Source organism: Equus quagga, unplaced genomic scaffold (assembly GCF_021613505.1).
Source record: "Equus quagga isolate Etosha38 unplaced genomic scaffold, UCLA_HA_Equagga_1.0 152749_RagTag, whole genome shotgun sequence".
NCBI classification, from domain to species: Eukaryota; Metazoa; Chordata; class Mammalia; order Perissodactyla; family Equidae; genus Equus; species Equus quagga.
Window position 1 is genome coordinate 2,770 of NW_025796913.1, and position 19,240 is coordinate 22,009.

At 45.5% G+C, this 19,240-nt stretch overlaps 1 protein-coding gene across 1 annotated transcript; it reads right to left on the minus strand.

Annotated features, from left to right (window-relative positions):
- Nucleotides 1-871: 871 nt before the first annotated feature.
- On the minus strand, nt 872-9,454 carry LOC124233031 (nmrA-like family domain-containing protein 1; the record flags this gene model as incomplete). Its single annotated transcript, XM_046650027.1, is given in 4 exon segments — nt 872-2,056; nt 6,134-6,324; nt 9,213-9,403; nt 9,405-9,454. Coding segments are annotated over 4 exon segments (612 nt in total), but the record flags the coding sequence as incomplete, so codon positions are not given.
- Between the last annotated feature and the right edge of the window lie 9,786 nt (nt 9,455-19,240).

Below are 19,240 nucleotides of genomic sequence, written 5' to 3' on the forward strand. Positions count from 1 at the left end.
GTTGGTTGTGTGAGATGGGGATGCAAACCAGGCCCCTAAAAGGCACAGTCTCATTTCAGATCGGCCACTGTAGAGTTTGCTTCTAAATCCAGAAGGGGTTCCTCATGCTGTCCAGGAACAATGGCGGGGCTGGCACAGAGCTACCCCAGCCTTACCCAAAGGCTGAAAGAACCAACCTGGCACCCCAGTGAACACACAAGGGGTCAGGGGACCTGCTGGCCTGCAGACACTCTCCAGTTCATGGATGCTGAGGTTTATTTAGGAAAAGGCAGCCATTCTTCCTGCCTGGTCTGCTTGGATGAGTAATAAACCACTTATTTTCAGTTTAGAGTTTTGGTTTTCTTTTCCCTTTTTACAAATTATCCAGACTTGTCTCTCACAGTTGAGAACTGGAGCTGCATCGAGTTGACTGCTCAGCGGATGAGGAGAGAGCACTGTGAAGAGGAGAGTGGTCCTCAAATGCGCTGTGGCTGTGATTTCTCCAAGAATCAGCATTTGTCTGCAATAACTTCAACCTCATTCATTCAACAAAGACTTACCTGGATGTCTTAAGAGACCAAAAAGGCTATGTTTGGAATTGCCAAGGTTCCTCCTATGAGGAAGATCCTAGGCCACTTTGTCCCCTCACACTGGCACCACCATCCCCTCCTTGCTCTTCTGCTCCCAGCGCTATACACTGCCTGCCTCAGAGCAGTGGGGCTCACCTCCTGTCTGAGAGGTGGACAACCTCTCACCCTTCAGGTATCAGTGGCTGGTTCTTACCACTCTCCAACCTATGCACCTGTTTATTCCCCTTTTCCTATAATGATGTGATCAATTAACTCCACTCACTCATTTAGTCAATCAACATTTATTAATCACCTATCAGGGACCAGGCACCAGGATACAGAGTAGTGCAAGTCTCTCACAGCTAAGAGGAGCACAGTAAGTCAGACAATTACAACACGGTGTGGAAACTGCTGAGCCAGAGACACACGAAGAAAGGGACGATGGGGCCCTCCAGTCCCCTCCTCTTTCCACTTCTCCACCTTTAGCCAACCCTTGCCTCAGCACCTGGCCTTCAGCCACTGCAGAGCCTCTGGGTTTCACTTGTAGCTACATGGTTACATGGCCCTCTTGCCCTGACATGACACAGACCCAACCACAATCTGTAATGAGCCATGGCAGCCTTTGGAGAGTGGACCACTCCAGCAAGAAAACAGGAGGGGAGAGAAGTCCACAAATGCATCATTGGTGCTGGTGCTAAAGACCAAGTTTGTGGAGTGGATAAATGAAGGCTTGATGAATAACTGAGTGATGAGTCAACTGATGATGGAATGAACGAAGCAGAGAACAAACTTCCAACCTTGAAGCCAAACTGACTTTAGAGTTTCCAATACTTGTGCTGGTTCATTGAACACCACAAAGTCCTCTCCAAAGATTTTTGTTGTAAGGAATTGAAATTACAGAATAGTTCCCTGAGAATGTGGCAATGCACCCGAGGACACTGGAGCTGCCTAGTGGAGTTTCCGAGCCAGGGCTCAAGGTCACTTTCGCAGCTGAGTGGCCCCCTATCCATGTGAGGGAGGAAGCTCCAAGTTCCTCGGGCCAGAGCTTTCTGAGGTTGGCTTCTGGGGAGAGAGAGCTATGAAAGGTGATAGGTTTGGGGCTTCTCACTTAAACAGGTGCCCCACCCTCATCTCTAGCTGGAAAGTGACATGTGTGTCATGTCACCACCACAGTGCTTGCTACTGAAGAGACAATTGCCGGGAAGGCTCTGGTGTCGCAAACTATTACATTTGAACATATCTGTTCTGTGAACATAGAGGTTGTGCTGAAAAGAGGACAAGGATCAGGGGGGAAGGAGGTTATGTGGTCAGGGGCCTGTTCGAACAGCTTAAATGCCCTTGAAGGCCGCCTTCTTCTCTGAGATAAACTGGCTGAAGCTTTTGACCTTGGGGTTTAGTCGGCGGGTGAGCTTGACATCATGGTCTGGCCTCGTTTGATAGAAACGACACATGTTGGCAATTTCCTCTGCTGCAGGAATTCCCAGCTTCTCATACGCTTCCTGAGTCATCTTTTAAGAACAAGTGAAAACACAGGAAATGTTAGAGCCCTCATTCAAAAAAATGTGAAAAGAAATTATTCACCTTAATGATGACACAGGTCCACAATTCTTTAGCCTAACTCCAAAACCTAAGGAACTCTGATTTTTCCATAAGCAATTTGGCAGCAAACTGATGTGTCAGAACTAGCTTAATGGAAAAAAGTCTGGTCTGAACTCATGTGAAGCTAGTTGTGGTCTTTAATTATCCCAGCTAGTGGAAATAGGCATCCATTTTCCACAGAGAGATTGATGTGTTTGATTACAGGTTCCTGCCCCAGCCCCTGTTGGGACGTTACCCACCACATGTAGCCAGAACCAATCCAAAGCTGAACGATTCTGGAAGCTGGGTGGTTTCTGGCCCCAAGCCTCATGGATAAGGTACTATGGACCTGTGCCCCCTTCATCTGACCAGCTTTTACATACGTTTCCTCATGGGACTCCCTCAGCAGCCCTCTGAGACATTCTTCCCATCCAGCCTCCACGAGCTATCAAGGTTCCCCCATTCTGACAGGTCTCTCTATCCTTCCCTCCTGGCCAACGTCCCTTCCATCATCACTTCCCTCCTTGATTAGAAATGGGCATCTTGACTTCAACCATCGCAGTCTCAGCCAGGACCAGATCCAAACAAACACTACCCGTCACACACCTACTGACCTACCTTCTGGCACCTTCCACAAAAGCCACCCCTTGAGTCCCTCTGACAAAAACTAGATCAATAGTTCCACCGCCTCCATGAGCAAAGACAATTTCTAGCTATCGGATCCAGTATAATCTGTCTTTAGCCCCCAGAGATAAACTCTAACCTCCCTTTTCCACTTGGCCTTAGAAAAATGTGACAGACACAAACAACTTATATAAAACAATGGTTATCATACGCCATTTATAATAATAAAAAGTCAAGAACAACCTACATGTCCAAAAACTGGAATGGTAACAAAAATTGTGGTACATCTACTCTAAGAATACTATGTCATATTAAAATTAATGTTCGTGAAGAAATTTAACAAAATAGAAAGTGCTCACGATAAATGTAAAGTGAAAAAGCCAGATACAAAAAGCTACATAGAGTGTTATTTTAATTTTACTTAAAAAAATGTGTACTGGAAAAAGACAAGAAGAAACTGCCAAATCTTAACAGTTGCTGTCTCTGATGGATTGAACTACGTGATTTTTATGTTCTTTTTTTATACTTGTCTGAGTTTTCTACAATGAGCATTTGTGATTTTTGAAATTAGAAAACAATTTTAAATTCAAGTGCGGCTGGAAATCCAAGACCTACGAGAGGATGGAGGGTGACTTCTAAAATGTCTGTCTCCTTGAATCTCTCTCCCATCCTGTCCTCTGATAACTGGTATCCCTCAGGAAACACAGGGATTCTATTCTGCAGAATTTTGAAGGAAAGAGATTGGTTCTGTTGGGTCTCACTCTTTGAGAGAACCGTGTTCCTTTTGGGGCTGGACAGACAGTTTCAGCCAGACCGGGGTTCCTGCTGGGAGTTCGTTCTGGGGCGCGTGCCGTCACTGAATTAACAAACAGCCTCCTTCTCACCAGATGGGGGAGGCAGACCGTCAAGGCTGGAGCGCCACCTTGTGGCCTCTTGCTTCCTTCCCCAGAGTAGCATTTGCTTCAGAGTTTTTCCCCTCTAGACGAGGGGCAGCGTCCTTTCAACTCAGACTAGCTACCAAGAACAGCACTAACCATTCTGTAGAACTCCCAGCGTCTAATGCCCTAGAACGTTTGACGCCAAAGAAGTTGCTGCTGCATTGTGAAACAATTAAGGATAGTCAGGGACCAGGTATGTGATTGAGAGATGCTGGGAAGGTCCTGAGCCATGTGAAACAATGTCCACCCGGTCCTCTGAGATGAACTCACACACACCACATGCCCCCACTCCCTCACCCTTCTCCCCTTCTTTCTTACAGAGTTCAAACCCCACAAGACAAAACGAATGTAAGACCCAAATGCAAGTGCCCTGGGAGAGGAGTCAATCTCTGAGAAGTAAATTTGCAGCCAGGTGCCAGTGACTTTGCCGAGCTTCTCCTAAGTCCATCTTCTGAGTGGGGGGCTGCCTTCTTGGGTTTAGGAGTAACCTCTTTTCTCCATGAAATTTTGTGTGGTTTTCAGTGAGACCCTCAGGTGTGGTTTTGTGGTGGGATTGACCCCTATAATAGTTTTCAAAAAAAAGACCTCTTAGCCTCCGCACAGCTCCACGGCCTGAGGCTGATTGGGGAATCCAGAAGCCCCTCACGACTCACTGGACCAACACTTACAGACGAAAAGAAAAACCACCTTCTATCCCTGACTCTTGGAAACACTTTAGAACAGGGGTTGATAAACTTTTTCTTAAAAAGCTAGATACAAATATTTTAGGCTTTGCAGGCCATAGAGTGGTCTCTGTCACAACTACTCAATTCCATCATTGTACCGTGAAAACAGCCACAGACAAGACATAAACAGTGGCGTGGCTGAGTTCCAATAAATCTTGATTTATAAAAGCAGGCTTGAACCCTGTAGGAAGAAGGCACCTCTCCTCTGGAGAGATGTTAGGACTAGGTGGGACCTTGGAAATCATCCAAAGAACACCCTCATTTCACAGATGGGACCACGGCAGACAGGAAAGGCAGAGCTGTATTACTTACTGCCTGCCAGTTGGAGAGAAGGGACAGGTCCTCCTTTCAGCCCTGATGCTGTCTCTGTGAGGCCACACAAACCTTCCTTCTCAGAAACCCTGTCCTCTTTCTCCTTCCTCTTATCAACACTTGCTTGGAGAGATGGCTGCTAGTGCTCAATCTCATCAGCTCCTTGCGCTTCTCTCTAAAAGGTCTGTCCTAGCCACACTCTAGTCCAGGCCATTCCAGCCTGTTCAGTAATCGAGGGCTTACTGTGTCCTAAACCCAGTGCCAGGCACCTCCCATATATATCTCATTTCAGCCTCACGACAGCCCTATGAGGGGTATAATAACCTTTTTTAACATGAATAAACTGAGGCTGGAGAGCTTAAGTCACCTGCCAAGATTCCACAGATAGATAAGAGCAGGACCAGGGTTTGCTTGCTTCCCCAGACTGCCTCTGGTTCATTCATGTTGATTCCAGAATTCAGCTAGGCCAGCCCCCTCACTCTCTCTACCTATACACAGTCCTGCCCACCCTCAAGAAACACCTCAAGGCTGCTTCTTCCATGAAGCCTTCTCCTACCCTTCTCTGGTCACCTATAGCAGTGTAGACAACACAATTAAGCACCTACAGTGTGCTGGGTTGTACTGATCTCTGTGTGCATTAACACTTTCTCCTCAACTCTGTTGTACACTCCGCAAAGATAGCGCTAGGTATGTAATAGATTCCTGATATATATCACATGCCAAAAACTATGCTAAGACCTCTAACTGTATTCTAATTTTCACAAGAACAGCCCATGGTAGATGCTATCGTCCCACTTTACAAGTGAGGAGGCTGAAGTTCAGAGTGGGTGAGCGCCTTGCCCACCCCCAGGGAGCTCTGGCTGACTGGAGTGAGCAGCAATGAGTGCTCATGAGAGGAGAGTTGGGATGGTGTATATGAAAACATTGTACCTCGGTCTTCAGATTCTAAAGTTCTTTTTTAAAGTTTTTTCCTCCCCAAAGTCCCAGTACATAGTTGTAAGTCCTTCTGGTTCTTCTATGTGGGATGCTGTCACAGAATGGCTTGATGAGTGATGTGTAAGTCCATGCCCAGGATCCAATCTGGCAAACTCTGGGCCACCAAAGGAGCACACAAACTTTACCACTATGCCACTGGGCTGGCGCCTGATTCTAACTTCTTTCCACCCAAAAGTAAATTTACCTTAACAAGCTGATTAACATGAAGCCAAAGAAATAAAACCATAAGGGTGCGATTCAGATGCACTCACAGATGCAGATAGATTTGTAGAATTGGAATCTTCTTCAATGTCTTCTGAGCCTAAGCTCAACCCTGCCTCAATATGTCTAAAGTCTGCCAGAATTTGTACATTAGTGGGATGTGACTCTAAGTGGCCTCTTGTGATCACACTTATGTCTCCTAAGAACTCACCTTTGCATCTCGGATATCTTTCCCCAAAACCTTGGACAAAACATCAGCATACTGCTGTATGGTTAGTGCTTCTGCACTGAGACCCACGGCCTTGCCAACAAACTCCTCTGGAGAATTAAAAATACTACAGATGACTGCTCCAACATCAGCAACAGAGATCCCATCCATCGGGACGTCCCCCATGGGTATTGCTAGTTAAAAAAAAAAAGATAAAAATTATTAATTACATCACATACCAGTAGGTCCCACCAATCCTGAACTAATCAACTACTTAAACGAAAGGGATGGGAACACAATGTACCACTGAGTGGCCACAGTCTTTGCACAGTTGTAAAATTTTGTTTGAGAAAACACCATAATGCCCATGTTTTGATTTAAAAACAAAACAGAAAGAAAGAGCAGCTATTTACTAAGCATCTCTCTGTGCCAAGTATGATTAATCGTCTCTCCAACCCAGACATCTCTGCTGAATTCCAGACTCATATGTCTAGTTGCCTACTCAACATTCTTGCTTGACCATTCAATAGACATTTTAAACTCAATGCACCCCAAAATGAATTCCTATACCCCACCCTCAACCTGTTCCCCCAACATATTTTCCCATCTTAGTTACGGCAACTCTGTCACTCCAGTTTCCCAAGTCAACAATCTTGGAGGCACCATGATACCTCTCTCACCCTCCGTATTCTATCTTCCCTGAAGCACTATTCACACTGTGTCCAGAATCTGACCATTTCTCAACAACTGCACTGCTACCACCCTAGTCCGAGCCACCATCATCTTTGACTTGTATTATTGCAAGATTGGTCTCCTTGTTTCCACTCTTGCCCTTCTATAGTCTGTTTTCAACACAGAAGTCAGAGTGATTCTGTAAAAACTAAAGTCAGCTCATGTCACATCTGCCCATATTCCCCAACGGTTCTCTGTGTCTCTGACAGAAAAAGCCAGTGGCTCAGAGGACCAGGCCCTCTGTTAGCTCTGCCCTCACCTGTTACTTCTCCTCCCACCCAACTTGCTCTCTTCCTGACACATTGGCTGTTCTCTCTGCCCAAAACTCTCTTCCCCTCATTACCCACAAAGCCCACTACCGACCTCCATCAGAAGGTGCTCGGATGTCACCTTCTCCAAGAGGCCCCCGATTGCCTTGTTGTAGTTTCACACCCCACCTCCTCACTGCTGGCACTCCTTGTTTCCCTCACTTTGCCCTGTTTTCTATAGCGCTCATCACCTTCTAACATACAAGGTTTTTCCTTATCTCTTTGTCTATTATCTATCTCCTCCACCAGAATATGAGCTTCTTGAGGGCAGAGCTTTGTCTGTTTTGAGCTGTTTATTACTGATTCCCCAGTAAGTGACTGGCACATAACAGTCCCTCAAATATTGACTGAATCAATGAATAGACCAACAAACACATTGTCTGGTTTAATCCTCAAAACAGCCTTGAGACATAGGAATATCAGGTGCTTTCCGAGGTTACTCAGCCAGCAAGCAGCAGAAATGGGTCCAAGCCCTCATCCATCACTCCCGAGCCTGTGAGCCTCCTACAGTGTGACATGGCCTCTCATAGATGCCCAGAATGCCCGAATCCTGGGGCTTGAATGCAGTGTGGACATGATCTAGCCCCAGCATTAAGTTTGTACATGAAGAAACTAAGTCTTCTGACTCACCCAGTGCCTCACAGCTAGAAAGCAACAGGCCAGGACAAGAATCAAGGGCTCTGAATTGCCATCCAGTATTAGAGTGACTTCAGGCTTAGCAGCCAGGGACTAAATATCATTCTGTCTTTTGTAGCAAAATTAGTTTCCTGCCTGAATTTCTTGTTAGGCAAAATGTCTGCTCATTCCTCACATTACATTATACTTGTATTTTATGTGTGTAAAGCAGTTGAACATTTGGAAGAACCCAGAGTCAAGTGTGTTCTGACTTTGAGGTTTGTTTTTATTTGAGGGTTGAGCTTCTTGGACTGAGTTTAAAGGAGCTATGGGACAGTGGTAAAGAATGTGGCTCTGGGGACAGACGGTCTGGGTTCAAGTCGCGGGTCTGCCTTTTTACTGATCTTGGGAAAGTTTATCTGTCCCTCACTTTCCTCATCTGTAAACTGGAGGCAATTAACACAGTGCTGGGCACCCAGTAAGAGCTCTGTAAATGTGAGCTATTCCTGTAGTGGAAGATGAGGCTCAGGGATACCTAAAGCCGAGTTCCACAGACTTTGGGGCCCCAACTGGGACTGGGTCCCAGCAGAACGTTAAGGCACCACCTCTTCATCCAAGGCCAATCTAGTCCTCAGATTACTATGTCCTAGCTCAAGGCCTGGGAAATGTCAGGTGAGCCAGCTTCTGAAACCTGGCAGAAGCACAGGAAGAAAGAGGGTTCAAGAGATGGATCCCATTCACACATGTATCTGGTCATTTGTTGAACCATTACCCAAGGCATCCGTGAGGGATGGCACGTGCTCTGGGCTCTAGCTCAGATCCACTTTGACTGCCACTACTTATCCCCTGGATGAGTCTTAATTATGTGCCAAGGAAGAAGGACTGAATTGCTGCCAATGATACTCCCATAATGCCTCCACTGCACAGAGTCGCCTCAGACTCTGGGCAAAGAAAATGTCCCCAAAGGGTAGGGGAGTGCCGGCCGCTGGACTGGCAGCATGGGAATTACCGGGAGTCTTTGTTAAAACTAACGTCTTCTAACCAGAACAATGGAAGGCAAGCAGGCTGGGAACCTGTCCCTGGGAGTCAGGGACCCTCTAGGGATTCCGACCATGGGACCCACATCAAGAGCAGAATGTTTTCCCTGTTGCCTCAAAGGTCAGATAGATCAGCTAGAACTGAAAGTCATCTTGTCCAACTTTCTGATCAGACATAAGGAAACTGAGGCTTGAGGTCACATAGCTAACTACTGTACTGATATAAAGAGCTGTCAGTACATTAAGACTGGAAATGTAACCCTTTCTGTTTCCAGGCCCAAACCCCGTGATATGATAGTGTCCACCGAAGAGAGCAGGGAGGGAAAGGGGGAGGAGGGGAAGGCAGGACAGCAGGTGTCTGGTTAACTCTCATGGCAAACTTCCATTTACCCAAGGTGTAGTAATCTCCGTCAGAGGCTTTCACGGGCTTCCACGTGGTGAGGAAGCTTTCAAAGTAAGCTGCCACGCGGACGCTGGTCATGGGAACACCAATGGACCAGAAATACTCCTCCACCTCTCCCTTTGCATCAAAGTGCGGCACCTCCAGCTTGCCACCGCTCAGGCGCTTCACGTTCTCCAGGGACCACGTGCTTCACACCCAGGCGCTTGGCAGCATCTGCCACCAGCTTTCCCTAAGGGACGAAGGCAAATTCTTTATATGGACGGCTGGATTTGCATATAGACTAGAGGGCAGGTGCTTGGGGCCTCTCCACACCCTCCTTCTCTTATTGTCCTCCTTGGAGAGGGAGCTCTTGCAGCATCAAAATATATTCAAGTTATCCTAGGAGAGCCCACAAGTGTGAGTGAGCAGAGGCTCCACTACGTCAAAATGCTGAACCGCATCAGCAGCTGAGAGGCAGCCTGGTGGGAACAGTCAGGGACATTTGCTCCTTCCTCCAGGCTATCAGTATCCTTGTGATCAACTGCCACGTTTATATATATATGAGGCTCAGGGATACCTGAGAAAGAAGTATATAGTAATGTTTTCTGATAATGGACCATATCTGGACACCATTGGGATATTGAGGGCATAATGGAGAGATATATACATACCCTCCATATACATATATGTGTAATATATTATATATACACACAAACTCACATATATATACATATATTCTTTTTGTGTTTTTAGTTCTAAATTTCGAACAGCACCTTCATCTCTCTCTCTCTCTCTTTCCTTTCTTCTTTCTTTTCACTGTTTCCTTCTTTCTTTTCCTTACAAATCTCATGTACCAGGCAGAGAAGACCTAAATTAATCTGGTTTAGTAGATACAGAAAGTGACGCCGAGAAATGACTTGGACCCGTAGGTTTCAGAGTGAGTGAATATCAGAATTAGAACCAGAGTTCCTAAAATAAGCCCTTCCAGTCTCTCACTAAAAAACCAGCTGTAAGCGATATAATTAATTTAACAGACATTCCTGAAACAGTTCAATCCTGCTCCTAATTTTGTGAATGGTGCCATTTCTGCTAGAGGCTGATCCCATCCATTACATTTGGTAAATTTAATCTGCATGTTTTGCCTAATTTATACATATACTTGATTTTCAAATAGTAGCGTCCTGGAGGAAAGAAGTCAATCTTATAATGACAAAGAAGGTCCCTGGGCCCCGTGCAATAACTGCTCTCCAGAGATCACTTTCATCTCTTTTACCTGCTGCTTTATTTCTAAAGAACATGTTTCCACTGATAATTCTTGATTGTTTCCGTTGAAGATAGCATCTACCGCATTCCTACTATGAACGATGAGCCCTCATCTTTAGCACTCTCTCTCAATTTCTCCTTCTCTCTCTCTGACTCTCACACACACAGAGCCCACCACCGCCATCACCATCACACGTCTACACCGTTCTCTTTTTTCCATCTTCCCAACATCATACCTTTGGGCTAGATCAACAATGAGCGCTTACACACAGCTGAAGCTGAGCCACGTGACATTCTATGGTTACTTTTACTTTTTCTACAAACTGTCCTTTTCCCTGGAGTTAATCATTGTGGGTTTATTTGCTTGTCTGTTTAGTTCTTTTCTATGTACCCATTACTAATTCATCCCAAAATTCTCTGTCAGAATGTACATACACTCACTACATTTTTCTTCTTCCCGTTTCTCTCTCACAATAACCTTGATTGGTGGGGTGTGCTTGCTGCCCCCTCTCATATGTCATCTATAAACAAATGGTCAGAATCAGAGAATCTAATCACTGGCTCCATTACACGATCACCTCAAATATCCAGGGTCTTGAGATTGGGACAAGTGCCACATAACACTGACTTCACAATCAAAGACACCTCTAACAAGTGCAAGTCCATACACTTCATAAATCCTCGACAGATGCTGTGGAGTGAGGCTTATATTTTCGCCCAGACTGAAGCCGAGCCCCTTCCAGGAAGGACAGAGTAGCCAGGCAGGGTGAGAGGAAGGGCTCAAAGGTGGTTCTCACCTGACATACTTCCTTTTCTTTGCTGAAATGCTCCCAGAAGTTGGTCACCAGGAAGGCCCCATAGGTACCCTTCAAGGCCGCTTCCACGGATGCTTCATCATCTAGGTCCCTTTTGAGCACTCGATGCCCAGGTCCCAGAGCGCCTGCGCCTTTGGTTTAGTCACATCTCAGGTCAGTGCTCTCACGGCAAACTTTTTGCTCTCCAAAATGGCCCTGGCCACAGAGCCACCCTGAGCTCCTACAGGATTGGAGAAGAACAAATACAGGAAGGATCAGAACAATGTTCACTGAAAGAAGTTGGTCGGGAAATCCCGTTATTCAGAGGAGAGCTGCTGGAGTAACCACTTCAGGAGGTATCCCCACGGCTTGCAACAGTGGCTTTCAAACTAGGTTTCTCACAGCCTCTTCAGAGGTACCTTTGCAGAATCCATGTGGAGAGAAAGAATGGGAGAGACTGAAGGCAACAAGGGAGCCAAGTGAGCACGGCACCAGACGTTCTACCCTGGATTCATAGGGGCATTCTAATCTTATTTGGTTATAGATATTATTTCGAGGTTCTTCGTACAGTTTTATTTTCAAAAGAGGTTCATATGCTATATTTTTTTAAAACGTTGAAAACTCACAGAAGATTCCTTTCATAGCATAGAAAGCCATTTATAATATGATCATTGCTTGACCAACTTATCCGCTCTATAAATATTTACTGAATACCCTGTGATATGTGCCTGGTACTGTGCTGGGTTACTGACATTTGAGATCCTCCATCAAATTGGTTGGATACCTGTCCTGAATATTTTGTGTGTGTGCCTTCAGAACTACCTCACCTTATCCATCCTTCTTAGTCAACCCTCGGAGGCTGACCTGTATGGACTCCATCAATGGGCCTTCTTGCCCTAAGGTTGGGTTTGGCCAAAGGGAGGCATCAGCAGGAGACCCGAGGCAGGAGGACAGGCCACCCTCTGCACGTTGCTACTCTCCCCAGATTCCGCTCATCTGTCTTGCCCTTTGCTCCTTCCTCCTGTTGCTTACTTATTCTTTATTGCTCTCTTCTCCGTCCATCTTTATGAAATCTCCTCAACTTCTCTGAAAGAGTGTGGCACTTCTCTCTTGTGGCACCCAACTGAGACACCACTGATAACTCTATCTTTCTGCCGTTCAATGAGCTCTGACTTTGCACACAAAGCTCTGCTAGTAAATATGAACAGATGGCCTAAGTTCACCAGTGGTTTGAGGAAAGCCTCCAGAATGAAAGGCAAAACCAGAATAAACAAAGTGATAAAAGGAAACAGAAAAAATGCAGGGATCACGAGAAAAATTTAAAAGAATCGATGTGGTCAGATAGGAAAAGATTTTACATTCAGAACACTACATCTGCATCCTATACCAATAAAAAGGGAGCAGCCATGAGAGAAGGAGCATTCAGAGACAAGAAGAAGTTCTCAAAATTTAAATTATTGTCTCAGAAATAAATTCCCAATAGAAAAAGTTGGAGAAATCTCCTACCATTTGAAGGGTAAAAACAAAGAAGAAGAAAATAAGAGAGAGTAAATGGAGAATCAAGCCTGGGGAATTCCAGGATGAGATAATAGAGAAAATGAGGGTATGGAAATTATCAAAGAAGATAATAATTTCCCACGGTCCAAGGATATGGACTGAGCTTCCATACAGAGGGGCCACTCAGTGTCCAGCACAATGGATAAATAAAGTCCCGTTTATGTACATCATTGTAAAATTTAAACATTGGGGATAAGAAGAGCTTAAAAACTTCTGGGAGCAGAGACGGTCAATTCAAAGGTGGGGAATAAAAATAGCACCCGATTTCTTTCTAACATTGGAAGCAACAGAGTAATGCCATTTGAGGGGAAATTAATTTCTATTTAGAATTTGAAACCTAGCCAAACGAGCAATTAATTCTAACAACTCTACATAAAGACATTTTCAGACACTCAGTGTCTCAAAAATTGGACTTCCATGCACTCTTTCTCTGTAAGCTACTGGAGGATGCGCTCGAGCAAAATGAGAATGTAAAGCAAGCAAGAAGAACCCAGGAAATAGAAACCAAACCCAGGAGAAAGGCGAACAGAATTATTAGAATGATGGTGAAGAGAAGTCTGAGGAGGACTGAAATAGAAAAAGGGAGCACTCCAGGAGGGAAGTCTACATGAGGAGAAAAAACAGAACCAACAGATTCATTGATGTGTTTGCTCATTTTGAGAGAAATTGTCTAGCTTTGTGGGAGACATTAGAGAAAAATGAGTGATAGGTACAAAGAAAACTAAGCAAATACAAAATTAATGGCAGGGAAAACAAGAAATTATGTAAGGAAAGAAAGTGCACACTACGTGACTCTAGCATGAACAATAATTACATGGTAATAATAAGGGCCCGTATTAGTCTATCGTCCATACGGAAAACAAAATTGTTATAAAGTACACGGGGAGGGTAAGGAAAAGGAAATATGTCCTTGGGGCTGGGGATGTAAGAGGCTAAAGACAATGGATAACGTCTGAAATTGAAAAATCAAAAAATAACATATTATCACATTACTCAGAAACATGGAGACAAATACCAGTAGGAACAGAAGAGTAAGATGTGAAAAGGGGTGGGTAGGGGCTGCTGGGTTTCTTTATAAACCTTGTAGGACTACAAGACTTTTAAAACTATTTTATCCACTTCTATAAGAATAAGATTCAATAAAAAATATTTGTTGACTGTAGTAGTTTGCTAGGGCTCCCATGACAGAATACCACAGATTGGTGGCTTAAACAATCAAAATATATTTTCTCATGGTTCTGGAGGCTACAAGTCCAAGATCAAGGTGTTGGTGTGTTTGGTTTCTCCTGAGTCCTCTTTCCTCGCACTGCAGATGGAGAACCATCTCACTGTGTCCTCACGTGCTCCTTCCTCTGTGCACGCGAGCCCCTCCTGTCTCTCTGGGTGTCAAAATTTCCTCTTCTTATAAGAACACCAGTCAGATCAGATTAGGGCCCACTCTCATGGTCTCCCTTTAACTTAACTGCTCTTTGAAGGCCCTGTCTGCAAATACTATCACACGCAGAGGTAACAGGGATTAGGGCTTCAACATATGAACTAGGGGAGGGGCACAATTCAGCCCACGACATTCACCATTGTAATTATTACCTTATAACCCTATTACTAAACAGGGTTCTCCTTGAGGATAGAAGCTGTTTCTCTTTATCCCTGTTTGCCAACCATTTTCTCAGTCTAGTGCCTGGCGTATTGGCAGTTTCTATTTGTTGACTGAATAAATGAAGGAAATGGAAAGAATGACACCTCTGTGCTCTCAATTCTCAGCTTTGGTGGTAAACAGTCCTGGTTGGACCAGTGTGAGATGGAGAAGCAAATGACAAGGACTAGTGAGACAAAATAAGAGGAGCTCGACCAAAACCAGGATGGATGTCCTAACCACTCCCACGTTAGTGTTTCACTAAGACTCAAACCAGGAGAGGAGTTCCTTCATCCTGGCCCTGTTCCTCTAAACTAGCAGGACACACCAATAAACCTATCAGCTCAAAAAAGCAGCCCCCAAAGCACCCATTCTTGTCATACTCAGCTGTCCCACACCCTCCTCACTTATTCTGGATCGTGCCCTCTTGGACTCAGTTCCCTTGCAGGTGGTTCCAAGTGGAGAGTAGCGTTTGAATGGCAGGCCCTGGAGGGACTGCTCCGAGTCTGACATGCAAACACATATACAGGTAAGGGTTAACAGGTGCCCCTGTTAAATTTAACCAGGTATCTTGTATTTTTATCTGCTCTATCTGGCAAACTCTATCTCCAACACCTAAACACACCCAATGCCTCAAGGTTACTGAACAAAGTAGAAGAACTGGGCAATAAAGTAATCAGCTCACCCATTTAGCCATCTAGGAATCAACTTTCTGCAACTCTGACACGTCTAACCTGATTCCTTCAGGAGCGACTCCCAAGGCTCTTAGCCAACTGCCTAACCCAGATACCTAGAAAGCAACTCAAGTTGAATGAGACTAAACGGAGCCCCCAACCTTCCTTGGCCTTCTCCCCTGACAGTCTTCCCCATTTCAGTGGCTCACAACTCTATCCTTCCAGCTGCTCAAGCCAGAACAGTATCAAGTCCTTCTTTACTCCTTTCCGCACCTCTCATAGCTGGTCTGTTTGTGAACCCTGTTGACTCTCTTTAAGACAAACCCAGAATGTGACCACTCCCCACTGATGAGGATTATTTTAGGCTGGTTAATTTTAAAACTGCAGATGAGAAGCAGGCTCCGAGGAGCAGAGTTTGCTTGCCCTTGGAGAGACATTTGCACTTGTGAACGAAATCTCCATGCCTCCCCGTCTGCACCAGGAGGAAGGGGGGATGGCCTTATCTCTGGAAACTCTTAATCAATGCCAAAGGCAAGAACTTAAGTTGGTTACTGTCTGGCAATCTCGTGTAACTGATTTAGGATGGTGGCTTCTGACCTTTATTTAATCAGATTTGATTCTTATCTAAAAGTCATGGGATCACCCAATAGCCAGACCCCACCTGCACTGATACCATTTTAACTTTTTTTCATATTCTTTCCTTTGTCTTGTAAAGAGATGGCTCACATACCTATGACTTAAAATTAGCCTTACACTCCACTCATGTTTGCAGCAGAAGCGGCGGCAGCAGCACCTCCTCCTGCCCGTGGGCCCTGTCCCCACGCAGCAGCTCTGACTGCCCATGGGTCCTGTCCCCATGCTATTCCACACTATTCTCTAAATAAAAGAGCACTACTGCCAGATCTTGAGAGTCCAAGAAATCTTTCTTTTGACTCCTTGGCTCACTGACCCCGCATCACCCACCACCTCACTGCTACCTCCCTGGTCTAAGCCATCATCATCTTGCCTGGCTTATGGAGACAGCTTCCTAAAAGGTCTCCTGGCTTCAGTCCTTGTTCCCTACACTCTTTTCACAAAACAGAAGCTAAAATGAATCCTTTAACACCAAAGTCCAAAGTCTTATCATGTCACTACTCTGCTCAAAATCCTTAATGGCTTCTCATTTCTTTTGGGTAAAACCAACATCCTCACCATCACTCTAATGCCTTATGCAATCATCCCATTACCTTTTTTTTCCTGCTAAAGTCAGTATCATACCTGGCTTTTGAGAACTTATTTCTCACTTCTCCCAGCTTTAGCCCTTGCCTCCTTTCAGACAAAATCCCTGTCCTCATAGGGCTTATGTTCTAGAGTGGTAAGATAGATAGTCATGGAAGAAATCAAGGAGGGAGGACAGCCAAACAGTGCCAGGGTGGAGCAAAGTTGCAATTTGAAGTCTCGAGGTCTGGAAAGTGCTCATGAAGAGAGCGCCATCTGGGCAGAGGCTTGGATGATGACACGGAGAAGCAGTGTGGGTAACTGCAGGAAGATTATTCTAGGTTGAGGCAGCAGTTAATGTTTGAGGAACATGCAGAATAAGTGAGGGAGAGTGGGAGAAGACGAGGCCCAAGAAAGATCTTGCAGGCCATTAGCTGGACTCTGCATTTTACTTGGAGTGAGAAGGGAAGGTGGGCGTTGGAAGGTTTCGAGCAGTGGTATGACATGATCGGACAATGTCACATGGATCATCAGGAGGCTGAAACGAGGATGGGTTGAAGAGCAGTGGCCTGATTTGATCAACAGTTTGCAAAGATGGCTCTGGCTGTTGGAAAACGATTGCAAGGGAGGCAAAGTGGAAGCAGAGATGCCACTTAAAAGGCTCAGGCAGCTGCCCACGGGAGAGAAGTCCCTCAGCACATTCTACTAACCCTAACCCACTCCATCCTTTCAGAATCGCTGGAGAATGGGGGAGCCATGTCAATATCCCCTACATACCCACCGGCTCTCACACTTGCTCCTTTTGCCTGTCAGGGAGTGAGTGGAGAGTGGTGTCCAGAGTACAGCTGCTGTTAAAAGGAAACTACACCACCAAGTCAGCAAATGATCAAGAAAGAGAAAATGTCAGTTGTCCTTGTCCCACTGAGATCATTTCTGACCAATCAAGTCAAGTCACCCCGCCCCTTTACCACAGCAGAAACTCAAGCAAAAGCGTACTTTTCTTCATTTCCTCACAAGGGCTCTTTGCTCAGCCCATGCTTACAGGCTCTGAAGGTAAAAACAGGAAGCAGGAAAGTAAGCCAAGTCAGCATGCACTTTAAAAGGAAGGAGTTTTTTACCTGTGGCTCCAAACACTGTGATTATTTTCTTGCTGGTCATGTTACTGGACAAAGAAAGAGCCAGTGACGTAGCAGGACTTCCCTCAGAGCAGCGAAAGCAGCTGAAATGCAGTTTCTCTTCGACTGTGACAATTATAAACCACATCTGAGTACCACACCCCTTCTTTTGACCCTCCCTCATAAAGTTTTCTTTATTATCACCAGATAGCTTACTCACAATGACACAGCAATTTTCTGAACCATGATCATTCATTCACTCACTCAGGTGTTCAGCGAATCTGTTTTGAATGCCTTTGGTATACTAGGCATTGAACTAGAGGCCCTGGTGGTCCAGATCTTTCAAGGGAGACAAACTGGTAAATAAAAGGACATTAGAGAGGAATGGCGGAGAGGACATTGGAGGAAAAGAGGTCATGGAGGAAAGAAACAAAAGCCAGACTGGAAGTGTTAGGGAAGATTTTTCGGAGGAGATGATACCGGAGCCGGACTTTAGTCCCCATAACTTAGACACTCAGGGAGAGTAGGAATAGAGACCATCCCAGGCAGGCAAAACTACATGGAGCCAAGTTCAAAGACACAGGGCTCATGATGGCTGCAACAATGCTTGTGAGTGGTGGGAAGTAAGACGGAGAATCTGTGGGTCGCTCTCCTCCAAGAGGAGATGTACATGTCTAGGCCCCTTTCTTTGGCTTCACCATTTTCTAAACATGGCTTTCAAGGTCATAAGCCTTGTAGAAATCCATCCAAAGGTAGGACAAGATGATGGAGGAATGTGGCCAGTGGTTGGGCTTCATGCTAGGCCTAGAAATGTCACACATCACTTCCACTTGCACACTAGTGTCTGTATCACAGTTACATGGCTGCAATGAATTGCAAAGAACGATTATTAGTGCCTACAGACATAGGTGCCCTACCCACCACACAAGGGGGGCCGAATAAAAACTGGAATGCCAGGCTTATGGCAAGGAAAGAGTTTTTATTTAAGATGACATCAGCCAGGACACAAGAGTGAGCCCTCAAATTCATCTCGTTTCATTTCGTCTCCCCGAAAGATGGGAGTCCAGTGGTTTTAAAGGTTGGTGAGGAATATGGCTGCTTGTAGTGGGCTGGGGAGTCAGCGGCCTTGCTGGTGGGAGCTTTCTCACTGCCCGAATTCACCTCAGGAGGCCGTCTGAGGCAGGAGGAGGGGATGATAAGGGATCCAGGGGGCTGTCCTTGGCCATGTGTCTCCATGGTGGATAGTGGATTCTGGAGCCAGGGAGGAAGGAGGGAAAGAGTGCTTTGGTTTTAACTCCACATCTGCTGGGTTTAATGGAAGGGAACTGATATCAGGGCTGGCATCACACTTAGAAATGAGGTCAGGCTGTGTGCCCAGGGCACTGAGGAGACAGGTTTGGTGAGCATCTAGCTAGTCTTTGCCACACTCGCCAACTGTTCAGGGAGATAATAAGGCTTAAATGAAAGGGTGACTATGAAACAGTGCAGTTTTCAACAAATGTTGGTTCCTCTCTTCTTTCTTTTCCCCACGGCTAAACTTCTGCTAGAAGCAAGGAGGGAATGCTTCCTTGTAATGACATACAAATAGGAGCAGCTGCTGCCAATGAGCTCCTCAACCCCACAGCCCTCATCAACATTTTCCCCACTGCCAACGCAGGGGACCCTGGACTCTGCTTCTTGCTCCTTCCCCTCATGATCAAGCCCTCCACTCACCCACTGGTGAGGTGGCAGCCTCACCAGGTCCCGACCCTTCAAGAAATCACAAGTTTTGGCTGTTAAACCCTGGGGCCAGAAAACTACCTT